General features: G+C 34.1%; 1 protein-coding gene across 5 annotated transcripts in view; it reads right to left on the bottom strand.

Annotated features, from left to right (window-relative positions):
- The window catches only part of LOC133199592 (V-type proton ATPase 116 kDa subunit a 1-like), a 30,212-nt gene that overhangs the window by 2,992 nt on the left and 8,081 nt on the right, over positions 1–19,139 (bottom strand). For 2 of the 5 annotated variants that reach the window (XM_061335422.1, XM_061335427.1), the window contains 16 exons: positions 19,035–19,126; positions 18,476–18,602; positions 18,243–18,325; positions 18,022–18,115; positions 17,544–17,756; positions 16,089–16,239; positions 15,459–15,598; positions 14,405–14,541; positions 14,152–14,245; positions 13,362–13,480; positions 12,784–12,935; positions 10,153–10,289; positions 9,943–10,047; positions 8,079–8,090; positions 2,636–2,701; positions 1,612–1,677 (listed from right to left, as the gene is read on the bottom strand). In XM_061335422.1, coding sequence (XP_061191406.1) covers positions 1,612–1,677; positions 2,636–2,701; positions 8,079–8,090; positions 9,943–10,047; positions 10,153–10,289; positions 12,784–12,935; positions 13,362–13,480; positions 14,152–14,245; positions 14,405–14,541; positions 15,459–15,598; positions 16,089–16,239; positions 17,544–17,756; positions 18,022–18,115; positions 18,243–18,325; positions 18,476–18,602; positions 19,035–19,126 — 1,788 coding nt within the window. The remainder of the gene's footprint in view (positions 1–1,611; positions 1,678–2,635; positions 2,702–8,078; positions 8,091–9,942; positions 10,048–10,152; positions 10,290–12,783; positions 12,936–13,361; positions 13,481–14,151; positions 14,246–14,404; positions 14,542–15,458; positions 15,599–16,088; positions 16,240–17,543; positions 17,757–18,021; positions 18,116–18,242; positions 18,326–18,475; positions 18,603–19,034; positions 19,127–19,139) is intronic. The other 3 variants (XM_061335424.1, XM_061335423.1, XM_061335425.1) reach the window with 3 other exon arrangements.

Here is a 19,139-nt window from a genome sequence, read left to right as displayed (position 1 = left end):
AATATCTCTCTCTCTGGCCTCACAGGCCATAAATTAAATGACTCTATTCTAGGAGTGAAACGGTTCACCGCGGTATCGATGCACCGCGGTATTTTTTCTCGGTTTGGTACACGGTGCAAAATCTCTAATTTTCGGTTCGGTTCATTTTTCGGTCGGGATCGTTATTCAGTCGGGTTTGGCATAAGGTATAACACGTTACTCAGTATAAATAAGTATAGAAAACGTAAATTTTTGATGACTGATAGCTTGTAAAATAATTTTTGACAGTCAAATAATTTTAATCAATTTCTTCTAGTCAATTTGCAAATAAAATTCGTAAAATATGTGACTAGATTTAGAAAAAGAAAGCATAAAACAACGTAGAATTTGTTTCCTTCTATCAAAATGTATCGTATCGAAAATAACCGAACCGAGACAAAATTATACAATACGTATCGAACCGTGAAGGAGGTGTATCGTTTCACCCCTACTCTATTCCACCATCCTCACCATGTCAAAGTTTGTGATATCATTCCTAAACACAAACCCTTGATAAAAGTCGCTAGACAAAAGTTGGGCTAGTGTTTACACATGACATAAATGGGTAATACATGTAATAATTTAACCAACCAATGAGAATCTCTCTTTCACAGAACATCTGAGCTCAAAAAAATGCAGAGAAGTTCACTTTTTTTCATTTTCATTTGGTTTTTGTTTATTTTCGAGATCTAGTTTTGTTCAGTTTATTAAGACACAAATGATATACATAATTTGACAATCTGTTGTTTTCTAGTGGCTTATAGCCCAGAATCTCTTGTATTTGTGCATGATTGAGAGGTTCTAAAACTTTATGAGAGGTAATTTCTCACACATCCAACAACTAAAACTTTCCATTTTGTTTATAAAATTTACCCAGTATAAAAGCCATTTACTGAATCGTTCCCAGTCCAAAACTGGGAACAAATGAAGTACATGTAGTAGCTAATCTAGCCCAACTCTTAAATCGTGACTTTTGTCAAGGATTTGTGTAGAGGAATGATATCACAAAGCCTTGACATTGTAAGGATTATATTTCAGGATTTTATTTTCAAATTTTCAATGTATGGAAAATTATAACCATGGTACTTGCACCTAATTTTTGAAATGAATTTCTAAAATAAATCAAATAGTCAGAAAATTACTAGTTTAAAAAAAAAAAAAACATAAATGGATTTTGTAAATTAGAAAAAAAATATCCTTGAGCAAAGTCTAATCATATGATTGATATACAGCATTTGTATTGACTCAAGGATGCTGACCTGTTCAGCTTGATCTTGACATTTGACCTTGAAGGAAGCAGCAGCAGTTTGATTCCCACAAGATTATTAAACTAAATCTAATTTTTGCTTTGTTTTGACTACACCCATCACTCAATGATGTGTGCCGAGTTAAATTGAAATTGGTCAAGTTCTTCCAAAGTACTGTACAGGTAGACAATGGACATGTGTGATCAGAAAACATAAGTAGAGCCCCAGACTCGAGTAAGCTAATAAAACCTTAACTTGTTAATGTATCCCACTTCATAAGTGTTGCAACTTGACATTCTGGACTAAGCTATGGTTGGTAAATCCGCAAACACACCCGAAAACTTACCCCAAGCTCAATGTCAGACAGATGGGCCTCAGGTCTCTCCCCCTTACCCTTTTTAGTGTCATCTGACTAGAGGCGAAAAGGCAAAAAATCAGACTGAAGCTTAAGTACAGGGGGTGTTAAAAATGGAGGGCCCACCAGTCTGAATTCTGCTTACAGGTGTACTACAGGGGCCTTTAAAATTTATAACACATTTAATTTCCACACCACTCAACATTATCAGAACTTGGGAGTTTCCTACAATTGTTTAATAGAGGTTTTTAATAAACTAATAAAATTTTCCTCATACTTTGCCTACAAAATTATTATGCACATCAATTAATAAAAATCTACCCACAGAAAACAGTATGGTGGACTCCCCTAACAGACTGGCCACAACTCTATTAACATACAACAGCTGTTTAAAAACATGCAGGCCACAAAAAAATGTCATATTATATATTTTCCTGCCAAAAAATTAAGAAAATTAAATAAATAAAAGATCAGGTAATATGTTGATTTTAGAAAAAGCAGCAAGCCAATATTACACACATAAGGAAATCTTAAAATTTTCACCAAAATAGAAAAAAAATTGCGAAATTCACATGCAACTCAGCCATGCAATTCTTAAAACATCACCACCAGATGACTTAAACAGTGGCAAAGTCCTCACAACTCCTTTTCCCCTCCTACATTCCTTTAAATATTTTATTTCTACTATTTAAATATTAGACAATTTTATGTTTAGTTTAGTCTTAGCTTTGTATTGTGTTAAATCACCATTTTTTTCATTATTGGATTTATGACACTGAGAAACCCATCTTGCATCACTCCTTCTACATGCTGTTAATGATCTAATGACTGATATTAGTTTGTCCCATGTTAGGATGACACTTAAAGCATTAACAAATTTATAGTGTTTTTATTTTAGTATAAAAACAACTGCAACCTTGTCAAAATACATGAAATGTAAGGTACAGTGTTTGTCAGTGATGTTTCAACTGCAACTTGACATGGTTTCTATGGTAATGATGGTTGCTATGCCTACCTGATCAGGTGGTTCCTCATTATTTATCAGTGTTCGCTGTGAAGTGGCATAAAGCCCTTGCCGTCGCTGAAGAAGAAATAGAAAATTATACACTTAATCTATATTCATATGAAATTCCAGACTTTTAATTATATAATTCATCTCTCTGTAAAATTGCACACTAAATTACTTTTAAATTAAAATGCATATTACTGTACTCTGTTTAACAATAAATGGACAAGGTCATTAGATTTTGAAATGTAAAGAAAAAAGACATGCTTTCTTGTGTTAAACACATCCAATACAGAAAAATGAATAACTTGATGAACCTTAAAATAACAGCAGAGATATTCTGATCTCTTTCCTATACATGCTATTTGAATTAATGACAACAATATGCAATAATAAAGTAGCGCACAAAATGCAACATGATTGTGTTGCATAATTTCTAAATATTTGTATTTTACTTTAAATATTGTAACTTTTTCTTGATAGTGAGGAATAAATATGAATGCATTATTAAATTCTATAAGTTTCCTATAATATCTGAAAAACAATAGGCCCATGGGCCACAACACTCACTTATATCACTTTGGCCATGCTGTTTTGAGAAGATTTTTTCCCCCTTGATATTTCTACATAAAATTTTGACTTCCCATTGTGACCCTACCCTACCTTCAGGGGACAAGATTTAAACAAAATTATATTTACACTATCTGAGGATGCCTCCATAAAAATACAACTAAATGGCTTTGTTGTTCTTGAGAAAATTTTTAGATTTTTTCCTACTTATTTCTACGTAAACGTTAGATCATCCATTGTGGTGACATGCTTCCCTTCTGGGGGAATTAACGATAAATGAATATGATAAAAATAAATGATTAGAATAAACTTGAACTTGAATCCACACTACTTGAAAATGCTTCCATTATAATTATGACTAATCATGACTTTACTGTTCTTGAGAAAATTTTTCTTTGTATACATCTGTAAAACTTTGATTGCCTATTGTGGTCTGGCCCTACCCCTGCCTATTGTGGTCCGGCCCTACCCCTGGGGTAATAATTTCAACAAACATGAATCTACACAACTTGAGGGTATTTCCGAATTACTGTGAGAAATCATGGATTCGCTGTTCTTGAGAAGAAGATTTTAAGATTTTTAAGGGTATTTTTTCCTATATATTCATATGTAAAACTTTGATCTCCTATTGTGGCCCCACTCTACCCCTGGGGGCCATGATTTAAACAAACTTGAATCTCCACTACCTGAGGATGCTTCCACTTTAAAAAGACTAAACATGAGTCTGCTGTTCTTGAGAAGAAAACTTTTAAAGAGTTTTCACACATATTCACATGTAAAACTTTGATCACCCATTGTGGCCTGACCCTACTCTGGAGGGCCATGATTTGAACAAATTTGAATTTATACATCAGGAAGCTTTCACATATTTCTGTCCAAGTGGTTCTTGTGAAGATTTTTTAAGACACCCACCCTATATTTGCCTTTTCTTGATTATCTCCCCTTTAAAGAGGACAGGCCCTTATTTAAAAAAAAAAAACAACCTTGAATCCCCTTTACCCAAGAATGCTTTTTGGTAAGTTTGGTTGAAACTGGTTCAATGATTCTCGAGAAAAGGTTAAAAAATGTTAAAAGTTAAGAGACTGACAGACAGATGACAGGTGATCAGAAAACCTCACCTGAACCTTTGGTTCAGGTGAGCCATTGAAAACAAAAACTAGAACTGTCCAAAAGGGACAAATACCCCCCGCTGGGTTTTTTCAGAGAAAGTACCAAATCACTAAGAGAAATATGATTTACGACGGGACGTATTATGTTATAGCGTTCATGTTTGTCCGTCCGTTAGCTTTTTCATGTCTGGCTCATAACTTTAATACTATTAAGCCTAGAATTATCAAACTTTGTCAGCTGATACATCTAGGGTAGGTGTGTCGCACATTAAAACCATGTCGTTCTGACCTTTTAATAAAGACGCTATGGCCAAATATGGAAAAATCATAACTAGAAAACCATTAGACTTAGAATCAAAAAACTATGTCTTTTAATTTTTAAATTACACAATCCCAAAAGATGTCAGAGTATTGCAGTATCTTTATTAAAAAAGTGTTAAATCAAGAAAATACTAGTCTTATTTTTTTCATTATGTTCTTTACAGCAATCTGTAACAACAAAAATTCCACCTCTCCCATGGGTGTAATGATCAGGCACTGGTCAAGGAAAATTTTGATAGCAGAAAATTGCATGTCAAATTAGAGATAAATTAATGAGTTTAGTGTGAGGAGATAACTGGCAGAGCATCTCTGATCAAGCAGGTGTTATCTACATCTCTTGGGAAATGGGCAAAAGGAATCAGTCTCTTAATTAATTGCTTTTGTTGTATTGAATTGTTCTTGTTGGCTAGTCTTACTTTCAAGATAAATTTGATGTAATTAAAACTAATTTGATATTGTATATAATAATTAAAACTTATATGATATTGTATAATATAATTTAAACTAATTATTTTATATTGTACATTTTTTATTTGAATTTTTATATCTTTACAACAAATTGCAGACTGCCTTGTCTCGCAAAGATGTCATTCAAACAATTGAATCTAAACTGTTTCTGATAATTTAACAATATTTGATGGGCATATCATGCTGTGGTGGGGCACTTTATTAAATGAATGAAACTAAGGTGCAGCCTAATAAAACATCAACACTAATAATTACAGTGTTTTTTATTACATTGAAAAAAAAGTTTGCAACTATCTGCCATCTTTGTGAGACATGACACACTGCAAATTGATTGTTGAAAAAAAATATCATAATTAATTATAGAAAATCAAATTGATTTTAATACCTTTATATCAAACTCATTTTAAAAATAAAAGGCTGGTTTTAGTAACTATGTATTTTGACAGACATAAATTACAATTAAGAGACTTAGACAACAGAGATCTTTATTTCTTTCTGCCCAATTCCCCCGAGATATAGATAAGACCTGCTTGATCAGAGATGCCCTAACAGCTTCCCACACTGAACTCATTAATTAATCTTTAACTGGATGCATGTCCACTCATTACTCCCAAGGGACAAATGGATTTACACTATCTGCTGTGTAATGTAAAAACTGTTTTTAATACTTTGTGTTTGTTTTTTTTAGTTCTAATGAGTAGTTTTAAGCTGTAGTTCACATTTTTGTACAGATGTTCTAGATTCTATGTCTCAAACCATAGACATGAACCCGAAATGACTAAGTCAATAAAAATAAAATTAAAAAAAAAACACCTGTAAAATGCAGAAAAATTATCAAATAATGTTGAAAATACCAGGTGCACATCTTCATATGGTAAATAATAAGTGTACAAATTTTCATACAAATCTATGCAATAGTCTCTGGGAACAGATCCAGACAAAACCTCATAATAAAAATGAAAAAAACACCTGTAAAATGCAAAATAATTATCCAATCATAATGAAAATACCAGGTGCACACCTTCATATGGTGAATAATAAGTGTACAAATTTTCAGACAAATCCTTCCAACAGTTTCCAAGAAATGGTCCGGACAAAATCTCGTCTACAGACAGACGGACAGACAGACGGACAGACAGACGGACATGCTGATTCCAATATACCCCCCCTAAACTTCGTTTGCGGGGGGTATAATAATGTGGATGTATGAGGTGGCAGTCTGGTATCTAAAATTTAAGGATTTAATTAAACTGGCTAAATACTAAGTGCAAAAATAATGAATTTTTCTGAACAATTAACAAATAATGGATTTACGTAGTTTAATTTGTTATGTAAATTTACAAGACAATCTAGAAAACTGACAAGTCAGCAAGGGCCACATAAACAGATTTGCATATGAATGTGGGATAATACAGGTGAGAATATGATAACTTGATAAAGAAAGAAAAGTTCAAAATATATGAGAAAAATGTGAAATGACAACTCAACTGTAACTATGAAATTCAAAGACATCTCCTAAATTATGACAGAATAAGATCAATATTCAACTTCCTGGAAAAAACAAGCATTATCCTTGTATTTACATATGGCAGTAATAAAAAATCCCTACCTTTATATATTAATTTACTGAAAAAGTAAATCCTTAAAAAATAATTCAATCAAATGTGTGTCTGAACAAGGATAAAGTAGGCAAATTACAAATTGTCAGCCTTCAAAGAATGCAAAGATCATCCAGGTTTCAACTTCAAACCAAACATCACTTGCAGGTAGAGGTGTTCATCAATTTAAACATGATAAAAACAGGCTCTGCTGCAGCAGGCAAGATAACTAATCCCAGGGAACCCTTTGCTACTCTACTTGAGTTTATCCCATCACCCCAGCCCCTAGCTGGATAACATACAGAATCAACCTTGGTATCAAAAGATGTCCTGCTGTCTACTGAAATTTGATACCAAATAGGAACATAATATTCATTCATAAAAAATTTTTTGAAAAAAAAAGAAAATTGAATGACAGACACACAGACAGATGGACAGAGTGATTACTCAAAAGCAAATCCTAGTGTACCCCAGGGTGTACACACACAATATTAATTACACTCATCTAGTTCACTGAAATGAAGTGTACATTTGAATGGAAAGATTTTTAAAATAAAATACAGAATGATCATTCCAAATACTTAATAATTCTAATAATTTCACAATAAACATATACATGTATTTGTGGATGAACTAACATATTTGTGCTCTTTCTCATAGCAAAGCTCTTTCCAGATATATGTGCTAAATTAAAAGATCTTTATCGTATGAAGTACCTGTGTATACCTCACAATAAGTAATTGGCGAGATATCTCAACTTCAATGATGAGATGTACTGGGGTATATCTCAGTATGTCTCACCACCAACTGATGAGATGTTTATCTCACCACCACTAAATGATATTCACTGATGCTATATAACCCCCATTAACTCAAGAGATGCATATATCTCATCACCATCATATGATATCTCACCAGCATTAAATCATGAGATATATATCTCACACCACTATATGATGAGATATGAATGAGATACTCTTTCACTGACTTCCCTTTCAAAAAATATAATTTTATCACCCCATTAAAATTTGAAAAATATCACACAAGAATGCAATGCAGGCTGTGTTAATATGAGCAAGCATACCTATTGCTTTTGGTTTACATCCTAAATATGTTATCAATTATCTGTAAATATTTGCTTGTAAGTTGGTTAAGGGGCAAGAAAATAGCTTTAGTTTTACATATCTGATTAACAGATATGACCTCTTCCATAAAGATATGTCTAATCTTATATGCAAGTAGATGCATAATAAAAAATCATAACAATTATGAAAATAGAGTAGTAAAATCTGTGTTAATTATAATAATAACTGACAGCCCTGTAAAAAAACTGAAACATACACACACAGCTAGCCTGTTACATTACTAGCAGTACTCCATACTCACACTGTTACTGGCCTGTACAAAGTGACATGATCAATATCAGTTACAACTACAGGTCACATGATCAAATCAAAGGTCACATGATCAAATTCACAGGTCACAGATTTAATAAAAATTAACAGGTTACTAATTTGAAACAAGTAATATTAATGGTCAAAACCAAAAACAAAAATGAACCATCTTTTGATCTTTCTAATGAAGTACCAGTTAGATTAGATCCAAAAAATAACAAGATGTGTTTGTGAAACACTGATGCCCCCGTATGGCAGCTTATGGCAAAGGTTAAAGTTTCTCAAATGCAAGTCAGAATCCAGGCCAAAAGATAAAAAAATGTTACATTTGAAAGCCCTAGCTGCAACTGTTCAAAAGTTATGGCGAAGGTTAAAGTTTTTTAAAAGTAAGTAAAACATCAAGGTCAAGGTCAAAGTTGTTGGTATCCAAAGGAAGGTCTTGTCACAAGGATTACATATGTAAAGTATGAAAGCCCTAGCACCAAGCATTCAAAAGTTATGGCCATGGTTAAAGTTTTTCGAAAGTAGGTCAAACTCCTATGTCAAGGTCAAAGGGTCAAAGTGGTTGGTATCCAAACGAAGGTCTTGTCACAAGGATTACATATGTGAGGTATGAAAGCCCTAGCACCAACCATTTAAAAAATTATGGCCAAGGTTTAATTTTTAAGAAGTAGGTCAAACTCCTATGTCAAGGTCAAAGGATCAAAGTGGTTGGTATTCAAAGGAAGGTGATGTCACAAGGATTACATATGTAAAGTATGAAAGCCCTAGCACCAACCATTCAAAAATTATGGCCAAGGTTAAAGTTTTTCAGAAGTAGGTCAAACTCCTAGGTCAAGGTCAAAAGGTCAAAGTGGTTGGTATCCAAAGGAATGTCTTGTCACAAGGATTACATATGTGAAGTATGAAAGCCCTAGCTTATCCGTTCAAAAGTTATTGCCAAGGTTAAAGTTTTTCAAAATTACGTCAAACTCCTAGGTCAAGGTCAAAGAGGTTGATATCCAGAGGAAGGTCTTGTCACAAGGAATACACCTGTGAAGTTTGAAACCCCAAGCACCAACTGTTCAAAAGTTATGGCCAAGGTTAAAGTTTTTCAAAAGTAGGTCATACTCCAAGGTCAAGGTCAAAAGGTCAAAGTTGTTGGTATCCAAAGGAAGGCCTTGTCACAAAGAATACACATGTGAAGTTTGAAACCCCAAGCACCAACTGTTCAGAAGTTATGGCCAAGGTTAAAGTCTCATAAAATTTTGCAAAAGTGGGTCAAACTCCAAGGTCAAGGTCAAAAGGTCAAATATGATGGTACCCAAAGAAAGGTCTTGTCACAAGGAATACACATGTGAAATATGAAAGTCAAAGCTCCAACCAATCAAAAGTTATGGGCAAGGTTAAAGTTGACAACAGACAAACAGATAAACAGACAAACAGATAAACAGAAAAACAGACAGACAGGACAAAAACAATATACCCCTGGGATCTTTCGATCCGGGGGCATAAAAACAGAAAATGAATCATCTTATGATCTTTCTTATGATATTCCAGTTAGATTAGTTACAAGAATATAAACATTTAAAAATAAAGAAAAATAATGACATTTTATTCTGAATATAAAATTCTACACCAATTTCTGTGTAGTTATCATATTATGATCAATATCAACAATATACATGTACACATAAGCAACACGAGATACAAATATACAATCATGTACATGTAGGTGAAAATTAAATCAAGCTTTTCTCCTCAAGAAAGACCTTCACCTTGTTGACTCATTAAGTCAAGGTTAATGCTTTGACATTTATAAACACAGTCCTATTCTATTTGACCTCCATTTCCCATTGCTATGGTAACATACTAACCTTGACCCTGGCATTATGTCTGGCTCTCAGGATAAAGGGCTTCACTAGTAACATCATAGGAACCATTGATAACGCCAATACAACCAGAGTGATCTGAATAGGTTGCTAAAAACAAAGAGATCAAGTTCATAAGATGTAGGGATATGATGACCACATATTCATCTGATTCTGAGTGGAGAGAATATGATATAAATATGTACATGTATTTACCTGGTACTCAAAGAAGACAGTCTGTGACGTTGCGTTGATACTTTTCGGTTCAATACTAGAGCAGGCATACAGGTCCCCAGTAAAATTGGCTGGTTTTGAGCGGGGTGTGTACGTTATCAAAAACATGTTGATAAACTCTTTAAAAAAAAAGAATTCTCTGATGAGACTGTAGCCAGTGTTTGAAATAAACATGTGCCCGACCGCCTGAGACGCACAAATTTTGCCATGGGTGAACAGATTTGCACATATTGACGCCTGGCTGGACGTGTTAAAATTTCACTTAAATTAAAATTCATATATTTGATAAATCTTTCTCAGATCAATTTATACATGTTGTATCAGTAGCAAAGTGTAATAGGTAAAAGGGGTAGAATTTGTTAGCTTATAGATTCAAAATTGAAGTTATGGTGATCTGGCCCAATTCACATTATCGCTAAAAACAAATTTATAAAAGACAATTATTTTCTCAGGCTAGAGGATTTTTGGTAGGGCTGACAACTTTCACTAGCAGCCAGCCCTGTATGTCTAGCTAATTTTACGGTGAGTTTCAAACACTGTATCTCTACTGGATTGTACTTATAAACAAGAGGCCCAGGGGCCACATTGCTCACCTGAGGAACTGGCTAGGTAAAAGCAAATATCAGTTCAGTATTGAAAAGTTTAAATATAAAAGTGGGTTTGGGGGGGGGGGGGGGGTGTATTTGAACAAACTTAAACCTACAATTCCTAAGGATGCTTTTGAATTAATATGACACATAATGGCTTTGCTGTTTATAAGATGAAAATTTTTATTGATATAACCTTTATTTTCCTTTGTTATGATCCACTTTAATGGATCCTCTATTCTCCTGATTGGTCATGATTTGAACAAATTTAAATCTACATTACCTTTCTTGATGCTTTTATATTCATGATCAATCATGGCTTTGTTGTTCTTGTGAAGAATTTTAACGATTTTTTCCATGTATTCCTACGCAAAACCTTGATCACCCATTGTGGCCCCACTCTACCCCCAGCGGTCATGATTTGAACAAACTTGAATCTACACTACCCGAGGATGCTTCCATATAACTATGACCAATCATGGCTTTGCTGTTCTTGAGAAAAAGATTTTTCCTATGTATTCCTATGTTAAACTTTGATACCCCATCGTGCCCCCACCCTTCCCCCGGGGGTCATGATTTGAACAAACTTGAATCTTCACTACCAGAGGATGATTCTACATGAGTTTCATCTTTCCTGGCCTAGTGGTTCTTGAGAAGAAGATTTTTCCTATGTATTCCTATGTTAAACTTTGATACCCCAGGGGTCATGATATGAACAAACTTGAATCTTCACTACCAGAGGATGCTTCCATATAACTATGACCAATCATGGCTTTGCTGTTCTTGAGAAGAAGATTTTTAAAGATTTTTCCTATGTATTCCTATGTTAAACTTTGATACACCATTGTGGCCCCACCCTTCCCCCAGGGGTCAAGATTTGAACAAACTTGAATCTACACTACCAGAGGATGATTCTACATGAGTTTCATCTTTCCTGGCCCAGTGGTTCTTGAAAAGAAGATTTTTAAAGATTTTTCCTATGTATTCCTATGTTAAACTTTGATACACCATTGTGGCCCCACCCTACCCCCGGGGGTCATGATTTGAAGAAACTTGAATCTACACTACCAGAGGATGCTTCTACATGAATTTCATCTTTCCTGGCCCAGTGGTTCTTGAAAAGAAGATTTTTAAAGATTTTTCCTATGTGTTCCTATGTTAAACTTTGATACTCCATTGTGGTTACACCCTACCCCCATGGTCATGATATGAACAAACTTGAATCTTCACTACCAGAGGATGCTTCTACTTAAGTTTCATCTTTCCTGGCCCAGTGGTTCTTGAGAAGAAGATTTTTCCTATGAATTCCTATGTTAAACTTTGATACCCCACCCTTCCCCCGGAGGTCATGATATGAACAAACTTGAATCTACACTACAAGAGGATGCTTCCATATGAGTTTCATCTTTCCTGACCCAGTGGTTCTTGAGAAGAAGATTTTTAAAATATGCCAATAATTTTTTACTTATTCATAATTATCTCCCTTGGAAGAGGGCATGGCCCTTCATTTGAACAAACTTGAATCCCTTTCATCCAAGGATACTTTGTGGCAAGTTTAGTTGAAATTGGCCCAGTGGTTCTTGAGAAGAAGATGAAAATGTGAAAAGTTTACGATGACGATGACAGATAATGGACAAATTTCGATCAGAAAAGCTCACTTGAGCCTTCGGCTCAGGTGAGCTAAAAAGGAGAAAAGTAGAAATTTGGCTTGAAATTATGGCAATCGAAATAGAATTATGATTTTTAAGTCTCTGTGAGGCAAGTTAATTTGAAATTGGGCCAAAACTGTAGGAGGAGTAGCCTTTTCCAACAATATTTGTCAAAATCAGAAACTGATATACAGAATCAAACATATCTTAGTGTACCAAGATTTATTGAAATCAGAGAAAAATACAGGAGGAGTAGTGTTTTGAAAGAATTTCACAGAAATGTCTATTTTTAGTAGCCATGGCAACATAGTTCAAGGAAATAAGACAGCAGAAAGATAAAATATGGATTGCTGTTCAATATATAAAGTGTTACTTACGGATCAGAAGTTGTGGTGCATACTGGGTACAGAGGGCGGTGAAAAAGATCCACTTATAGAAGACGAGGGCCACCAGGTAACCAAACAGACACAACAGGAAGACCAACTGAGGTATAAACTCGCAGAAGATGTTCAGAGGCCGACGGAAGTACCTGGGGAACACAGAATCAGCCTCATAAAACAAATGTTAACATAAATAAGGTGGTCACAAAAAAGACAATCCAATCAAACACTTTCATTTATTCTTCTCTTAGAACAAGTTTGTAACAATGTAAATAAACATACACACTGTTCATGTGTCCGAATATTACTTTTATTTATTTTTTTAAATGTTACAGCATCTTAATTGGTAAACGCATGTTCCCAAAACTAAAAACTAAAATCTGTTCACTTTTTTTTTCAATTTTTCAGGAAAACTTGCACATTATTTTTTTAAAAAAAAATTCATTTATTTATATAAATATTATACAATACATTCAAATACTGTACATGCAGGGTTCAATAATTTTAGCTTTAAAAATTTCACACATTTTATATCTGACTTTGTTTACAAAGAATCTTTTACAAAAAAGACTTACGCGTGATTGACACAACTCAGAAGTACACCAAGCAACATCTGTGAAACTCCAAAGATGACGGAGATCTTCATCTTCAGAGAGTTTGTGAAGGTGATCTTGTTTAGACTTCCCTGCCAGATCTAATTTAAAGAAAAGATGACTGTGTTACTTTGTTGTTCAGATCAACTTGAATCTTTAAATTGCAGAGCAAATTCAAAATACATGTAAGGTGACTCCCAAAAACTTGAAGTAGCAAAATGTTTTTTTTGGAGTGGGGGAGGGGGGGGGGGGATGAGAGATCAAAGAGTTTAGAAATTGGCATTCTGACCTGATAATTTCAAAAAGTAGAAAATTTGGCAAGTTGAAGAGATATGTATTGATTTTGTAAATTTCACTTGGCAGTTTCCAGGATTTTTTCAATTTTATTTGAAATATCTAATCAGAATTTCTCTTTTTGACACAAAAACAACTAAAACATGAGGACATGACTATACCTATGTAAATTAAACTTGCAACTAATCAGATAATTTATTTTTTTCTACAGTTAAATTGATCACTGTTCAATATAATCAACAATCAAGATACATGTCATTCATACATTTATGACAAAGTTTTTTAAAGCACAAATTCCTACATGTTCATCATATAAGGTATTCCAAAACAAGAAATTAACAAAAATGTACATGTAAGTATGATGATTTCTATAAATAATGTACCTCCAAATACTAACTGTACGGTTGCATGTATAAAATCAATGGACAATAATTTACATTTATTTGTAATGGGTATCATATGTAGAGCAGTAACTTACTGGGTCAACTCCAAAAGGATAGGGACCTGTGGCATTGTCAAAATGCTCCAGCGGATCTAGGACTCGACTGGACTGAGCCATCAATGTGTCAAAACTACAAGAGATCAATTATAATCCACATTTATAGGGTACAACTAAAGACCTACTGACAATTAACTCATAACTTACCTAAGTACTAACTATTAGTAACTATACTATACTGTAACATGTGACAAAATAATTTGGCTTTGCATGAACAGAGAGACATACTTACTCGTAGTTAGGGTGCCACGCTGATCCAAATATGTTGACGGATTTAGAGAAGATGTCGTTATAGATCAGTCCAGTGTAGACCGAGAAGAGACCCATCATTGTGATGATGTAACGACCACCAAAAAACATGTTCCTTATCTGAAATAACATATATTTCCTGTTACGGCTCATTTCTAATATACACACAGTGGTATTTCTCTTTGTTTTTGTAAACAAGTACATGTACTTTCAAAATTTGCTCTGTTGTCCCATCTCTCTCTCATCAGAGTCAACATCCAAGCTTTGTGTACATGTATTTAACAGCAACATCAAATTCAAGAAGAGTTCAGGTGTTCCTATCAAGTGCATCTGAGATTCAAAACCAATAGTTGTTCAGTTTCATTTCATGAACTCCTCATAATCATGTATACAATGTTATTTTGTGAAGTGTAATTTCCCCATTCCCTATACTCTGTCTTGAGGCATGGCCTTCCACATTACTGTCTATTTAGTTTAATTTCCCCATTCCCTATACTCTATCTTGAGGCATGGTCTTCCAAATTACTGCCTATTTAGTGTAATTCCCCATTCCCTATACTCTGTCTTGAGGCATGGCCCTCCACATTACTGACTATTTAGTTTAATTTCCCCATTCCCTATACTCTATCTTGAGGCATGGTCTTCCAAATTACTGCCTATTTAGTGTAATTCCCCATTCCCTATACTCTGTCATGAAGCATGGTTCTCCACATTACTGCATTTTTAGTGTAATTTCCCCTATACTCTGTCTTGAGGCATGGCCTCCACATTACTGTCTATTTATTGTAATTTCCCCTATACTCTGTCTTGAGGCATGGCCCTCCAAATTACTGTCTATTTAGTGTAATTTCCCCTATACTCTGTCTTGAGGCATGGCCCTCCACATTACTGTCTATTTAGTGTAATTTCCCCTATACTCTGTCTTGAGGCATGGCCCTCCACATTACTGTCTATTTAGTGTAATTTCCCCTATACTCTGTCTTGAGGCATGGTTCTCCACATTACTGCCAATTTACTTCTTGTTGTCCTCCACTTACCTCGTTGTCTGACTTGTCAGCCATCAGTTTTTTCTCCATGATGACCATCCACAGTCCGGCCAGGAACATGATGAATCCATGACCAAAATCTCCAAACATGACGGCAAACAGGAATGGGAAGGAGATGATGGCATAGGGAGCTGAAGAAACACATATACATGAATTATATACAGTTGAACTTCAGTATCTCAAAAAGTGATATCTGGAGCACCATGGATATGTAGAAGTGAATTGGAAGTCCCAACGACATATTCTTTAAGCATTAAACCCTCAATATCTTGAATACTCCGATATCTTGAAGTTTTTTCTCGGTCCCATTGAGTTTGAGATGATAAAGTTTGACTGTAGACAGCATATGCTAAAGTGTAACTTATTCATTTTAAAGTGTACATAAATACATATACATGTATTTACATGTATATTACATTTTGCTGATGCAAAGGTTTAGTTATTTGGTTTACTTATTTAACAACACCTGAATCATACTTGCAAAATACTCTAATATTGCATGTACATGCAAAATGCTCTAATGTTGCATGTACATGCAAAGTGTATACTTTTTTTCAATGAGTTGGAGTGCCCATTATACATTGTACATATAAAAATATATAAATAATAAAATCTACACACCTGGATTGACCTCTTGGTAGGATGCTATACCATAAGCATCAATGATTTCCTGAAACACAAGTGTAAACTTGTTTGTGCGGAAGTAGGTAGGTGGAACTTCCTTTGTTTGCATACGATGGAGAATGCTAGGAACGGTGCTTCCACTCAGCTCCTGTAATCATCAACAAAATAAGGTTTATCCAAAAAAAAAAATAGTTTATACAAATATTTGTTATTTTTTATATCTACTTGTATAAAATTTATCTTTGATTATTTCATTTTCTGTGCATCAGAATTTACAAGTACAGTCAAACCTGTATTAAGAGACCTTCCAAAGGAGAAAGAAAAAAAGGTCACATATTTTTTGATATTTTGATTTTTTGTTTATTTATATATGTTTTTATTTTTTGAGTTTTGATAGGTAGTCTCTTAATACAGGTTGCTTATTTTCTGCAGTGTTCAAATATACAATGCTGAAAATATTATACATGTATGTGGAATGTATTTTATACCATGTACTGTATATTTCCACTTTTCTGAAAATATTGAGATTTTTTAATCCTAATAAAAAAGCTCTAAAGATTTTCTTCTTATAATAGATTTTGTTTTACACAATAGATTATAAAACTTCGTATTTTCTGCACATTATTAAGAATTTAAAATTGTGTCATGATTAATGTTATGCATTTGGTAACAAATAAGAATTAAATTTATAACTAAAAAATTATTTAACCTAATTAATTTTTTCCTGAGTAAATTACCGCGTCTAATTGCGTGTTTGTCACCAGGTACCCTAATTATCACCTGGTTTGGGTGCTAGCTACCGTGTGTTTTCATAACCATGCAGTGACACATTTGAATTAAATATACATGTTGGAGTTAGTTACTTGCATTTTGTAAATTAAAAGTAAAACAGACAAGTTTTATAGCTGAATGTCTATTAGGCCCTTATACTGCTATAGCACGAAATGATATCGGGATCGACCTCATACGTTTATTTTCAAAATGGCGTTCAAACAACGTGAATATTTATATTTTAGATTTCAATGTTTATTCAATAAATATCTACACGTAAGTAAAAGTATTTATCTTGTAATGTTGTTTTATTTGTAAAACTCACTATATATAATTTTTAAATGATTAAAACATGTGTCTGTAAATATAGATGTTTGAACCACAAATGTAGCATGCTTGACTGAAATCGAAAGTAGGAATCGGAAATTAAATAGTCGTTTAATCAAGGTTAAATTGCGTGAAATCATTAAAAATGGTTAGGAAAATCACGGTCTCTGGTCGCATCAGACAGGTGGTTGTTTAATACAGGTTTAATATATAGGGAAAAGAATTGGGAGGATTTTTTTACGGTCACATATGACAGTAAGTCGCTTACAGTGGGTCGCTACGGCAGTTTTTACTGTACATAACGTGAACTACAAATGTTAACATTTTTGCATTTTTTGGAAGATCAGAACTTACAGTGCCATGTTTGAGTGCCCTCTGTATTTCCTCCAGCCCACTGACTGGTGTCCAGCACTCAGCAATCAGACTGTTGTGGGACACATCAAAGTTACACATGTTGAGGGTGTGGTAGATTGCCTTGATCTTCTTGACCTTGATAATCCAAGGTCGTATCTCTTTCTGGGCACTCATCAACACTCTCTTCCTGTGGTCCTCGGTTTGGTGGAGAACCTATAGATTTACAAATTGTTATAATTACACAGTGGCTAGGATGTCAATCAACTGACAATTTTATTATGGATAAACATATAGGATATTAATTGTCAAGTTTTTTTTTCATATTTAATATGTGCCATAGATATTTATCATATGTAAACATACATGTCAGTGAGTATTTACTGGGTACTTACAGTGTTGAGGTATGGATATACATACAAGCTACCTGGTACTTACCGTGTTGAGGTATGGATATACATACAAGTCACTGGGTACTTACAGTGTTGAGGTCCTCCAGTCGAGTAGACACACCATTCAACATTTCAATTCTCTCCTGAGCACTCTCTGGACATGGGTAAAGTGTGGCTTTAAACCTACAAGTTTTTAAATTCAAAAATTGAAAATATTTTTAACCTAGTATTAATGAATTTTTGCCAAATTTTATTTTATTTTTATTTTTTTATTTATTTTTTTTTTTTTATACATTTTAGAGTTACCAACCCTTCACAAATCTTCCTGACCCTAGCCTTAAGTTGTTCTCCTTGGAAGAAAATCAGAAACACACACTTAGAAATGGCATCTCCCTGGAAAACAATGTAATTTTATCATAAATCATGTAAAATGTTCACAACGTTAAACAGAAAATTTAAATGACAAGTTTTATCACGAAGTCTGAACAGGAGTTTTCCTATGTTTGCATTCTTTATAGTAAGATATGTAGAATTTCTTCTCACTGTGACTGGGTCCTCCAGGGCCTGTTCAATCTCGTCGTACTTCAAGAATGTGTTCCCTCTGTTAGCAAACCACAGAAGTCTCTCAAAGGCAGGTACCTTTTCTCTGGGAATCACACCAGCTACAAACCTATAATAAATACAAGGATGATAAATATAAAACTAAAAGTCTGCAATAATATGTCACCAATCATTTTTATCAATTTAATAAGTACAGGAAGCTTTACTTACACTAGACTGTACAACATTCATTCAGGTTGTACAGTATTTACTTACATTACTTAAGGAAGTACAGAATCTACTGTGTTGTACAATATCAGGTTACCTGAGTTGTATAATGTCTACCTGATTACACAATATTTACCTGAAGTGTTCAATATTTACTCGGTTATACAATATCTACCAAAATGTACAATAGCAGGTTATCCAAGTTTTTCAACGTCTACCTGAGTTGCAGAATATCTACTGGGTTGTACAGTATCTACTGGGTTGTACAATATCTACTGAGTTGTACAATATCTACTGAGCTTTACATTATCTATCTGAGTTGCACAATACTTACCCTAGTTGTACAGAAGTGATGGGAACAAATCCCCCTCCCTCATCATGGACTAGAGCACTCTGAGCATCCTCCACAATACCATGACGGCCATGCTGAAAAAGTGAA

Source organism: Saccostrea echinata, unplaced genomic scaffold (genome assembly GCF_033153115.1).
Source record: "Saccostrea echinata isolate AGI-Se365-2 ecotype Australia unplaced genomic scaffold, CSIRO_AGI_Sech_v1 ptg000034l, whole genome shotgun sequence".
Lineage (NCBI taxonomy): Eukaryota > Metazoa > Mollusca > Bivalvia > Ostreida > Ostreidae > Saccostrea > Saccostrea echinata.
This window is presented reverse-complemented; position numbering and strand designations above follow the sequence as displayed.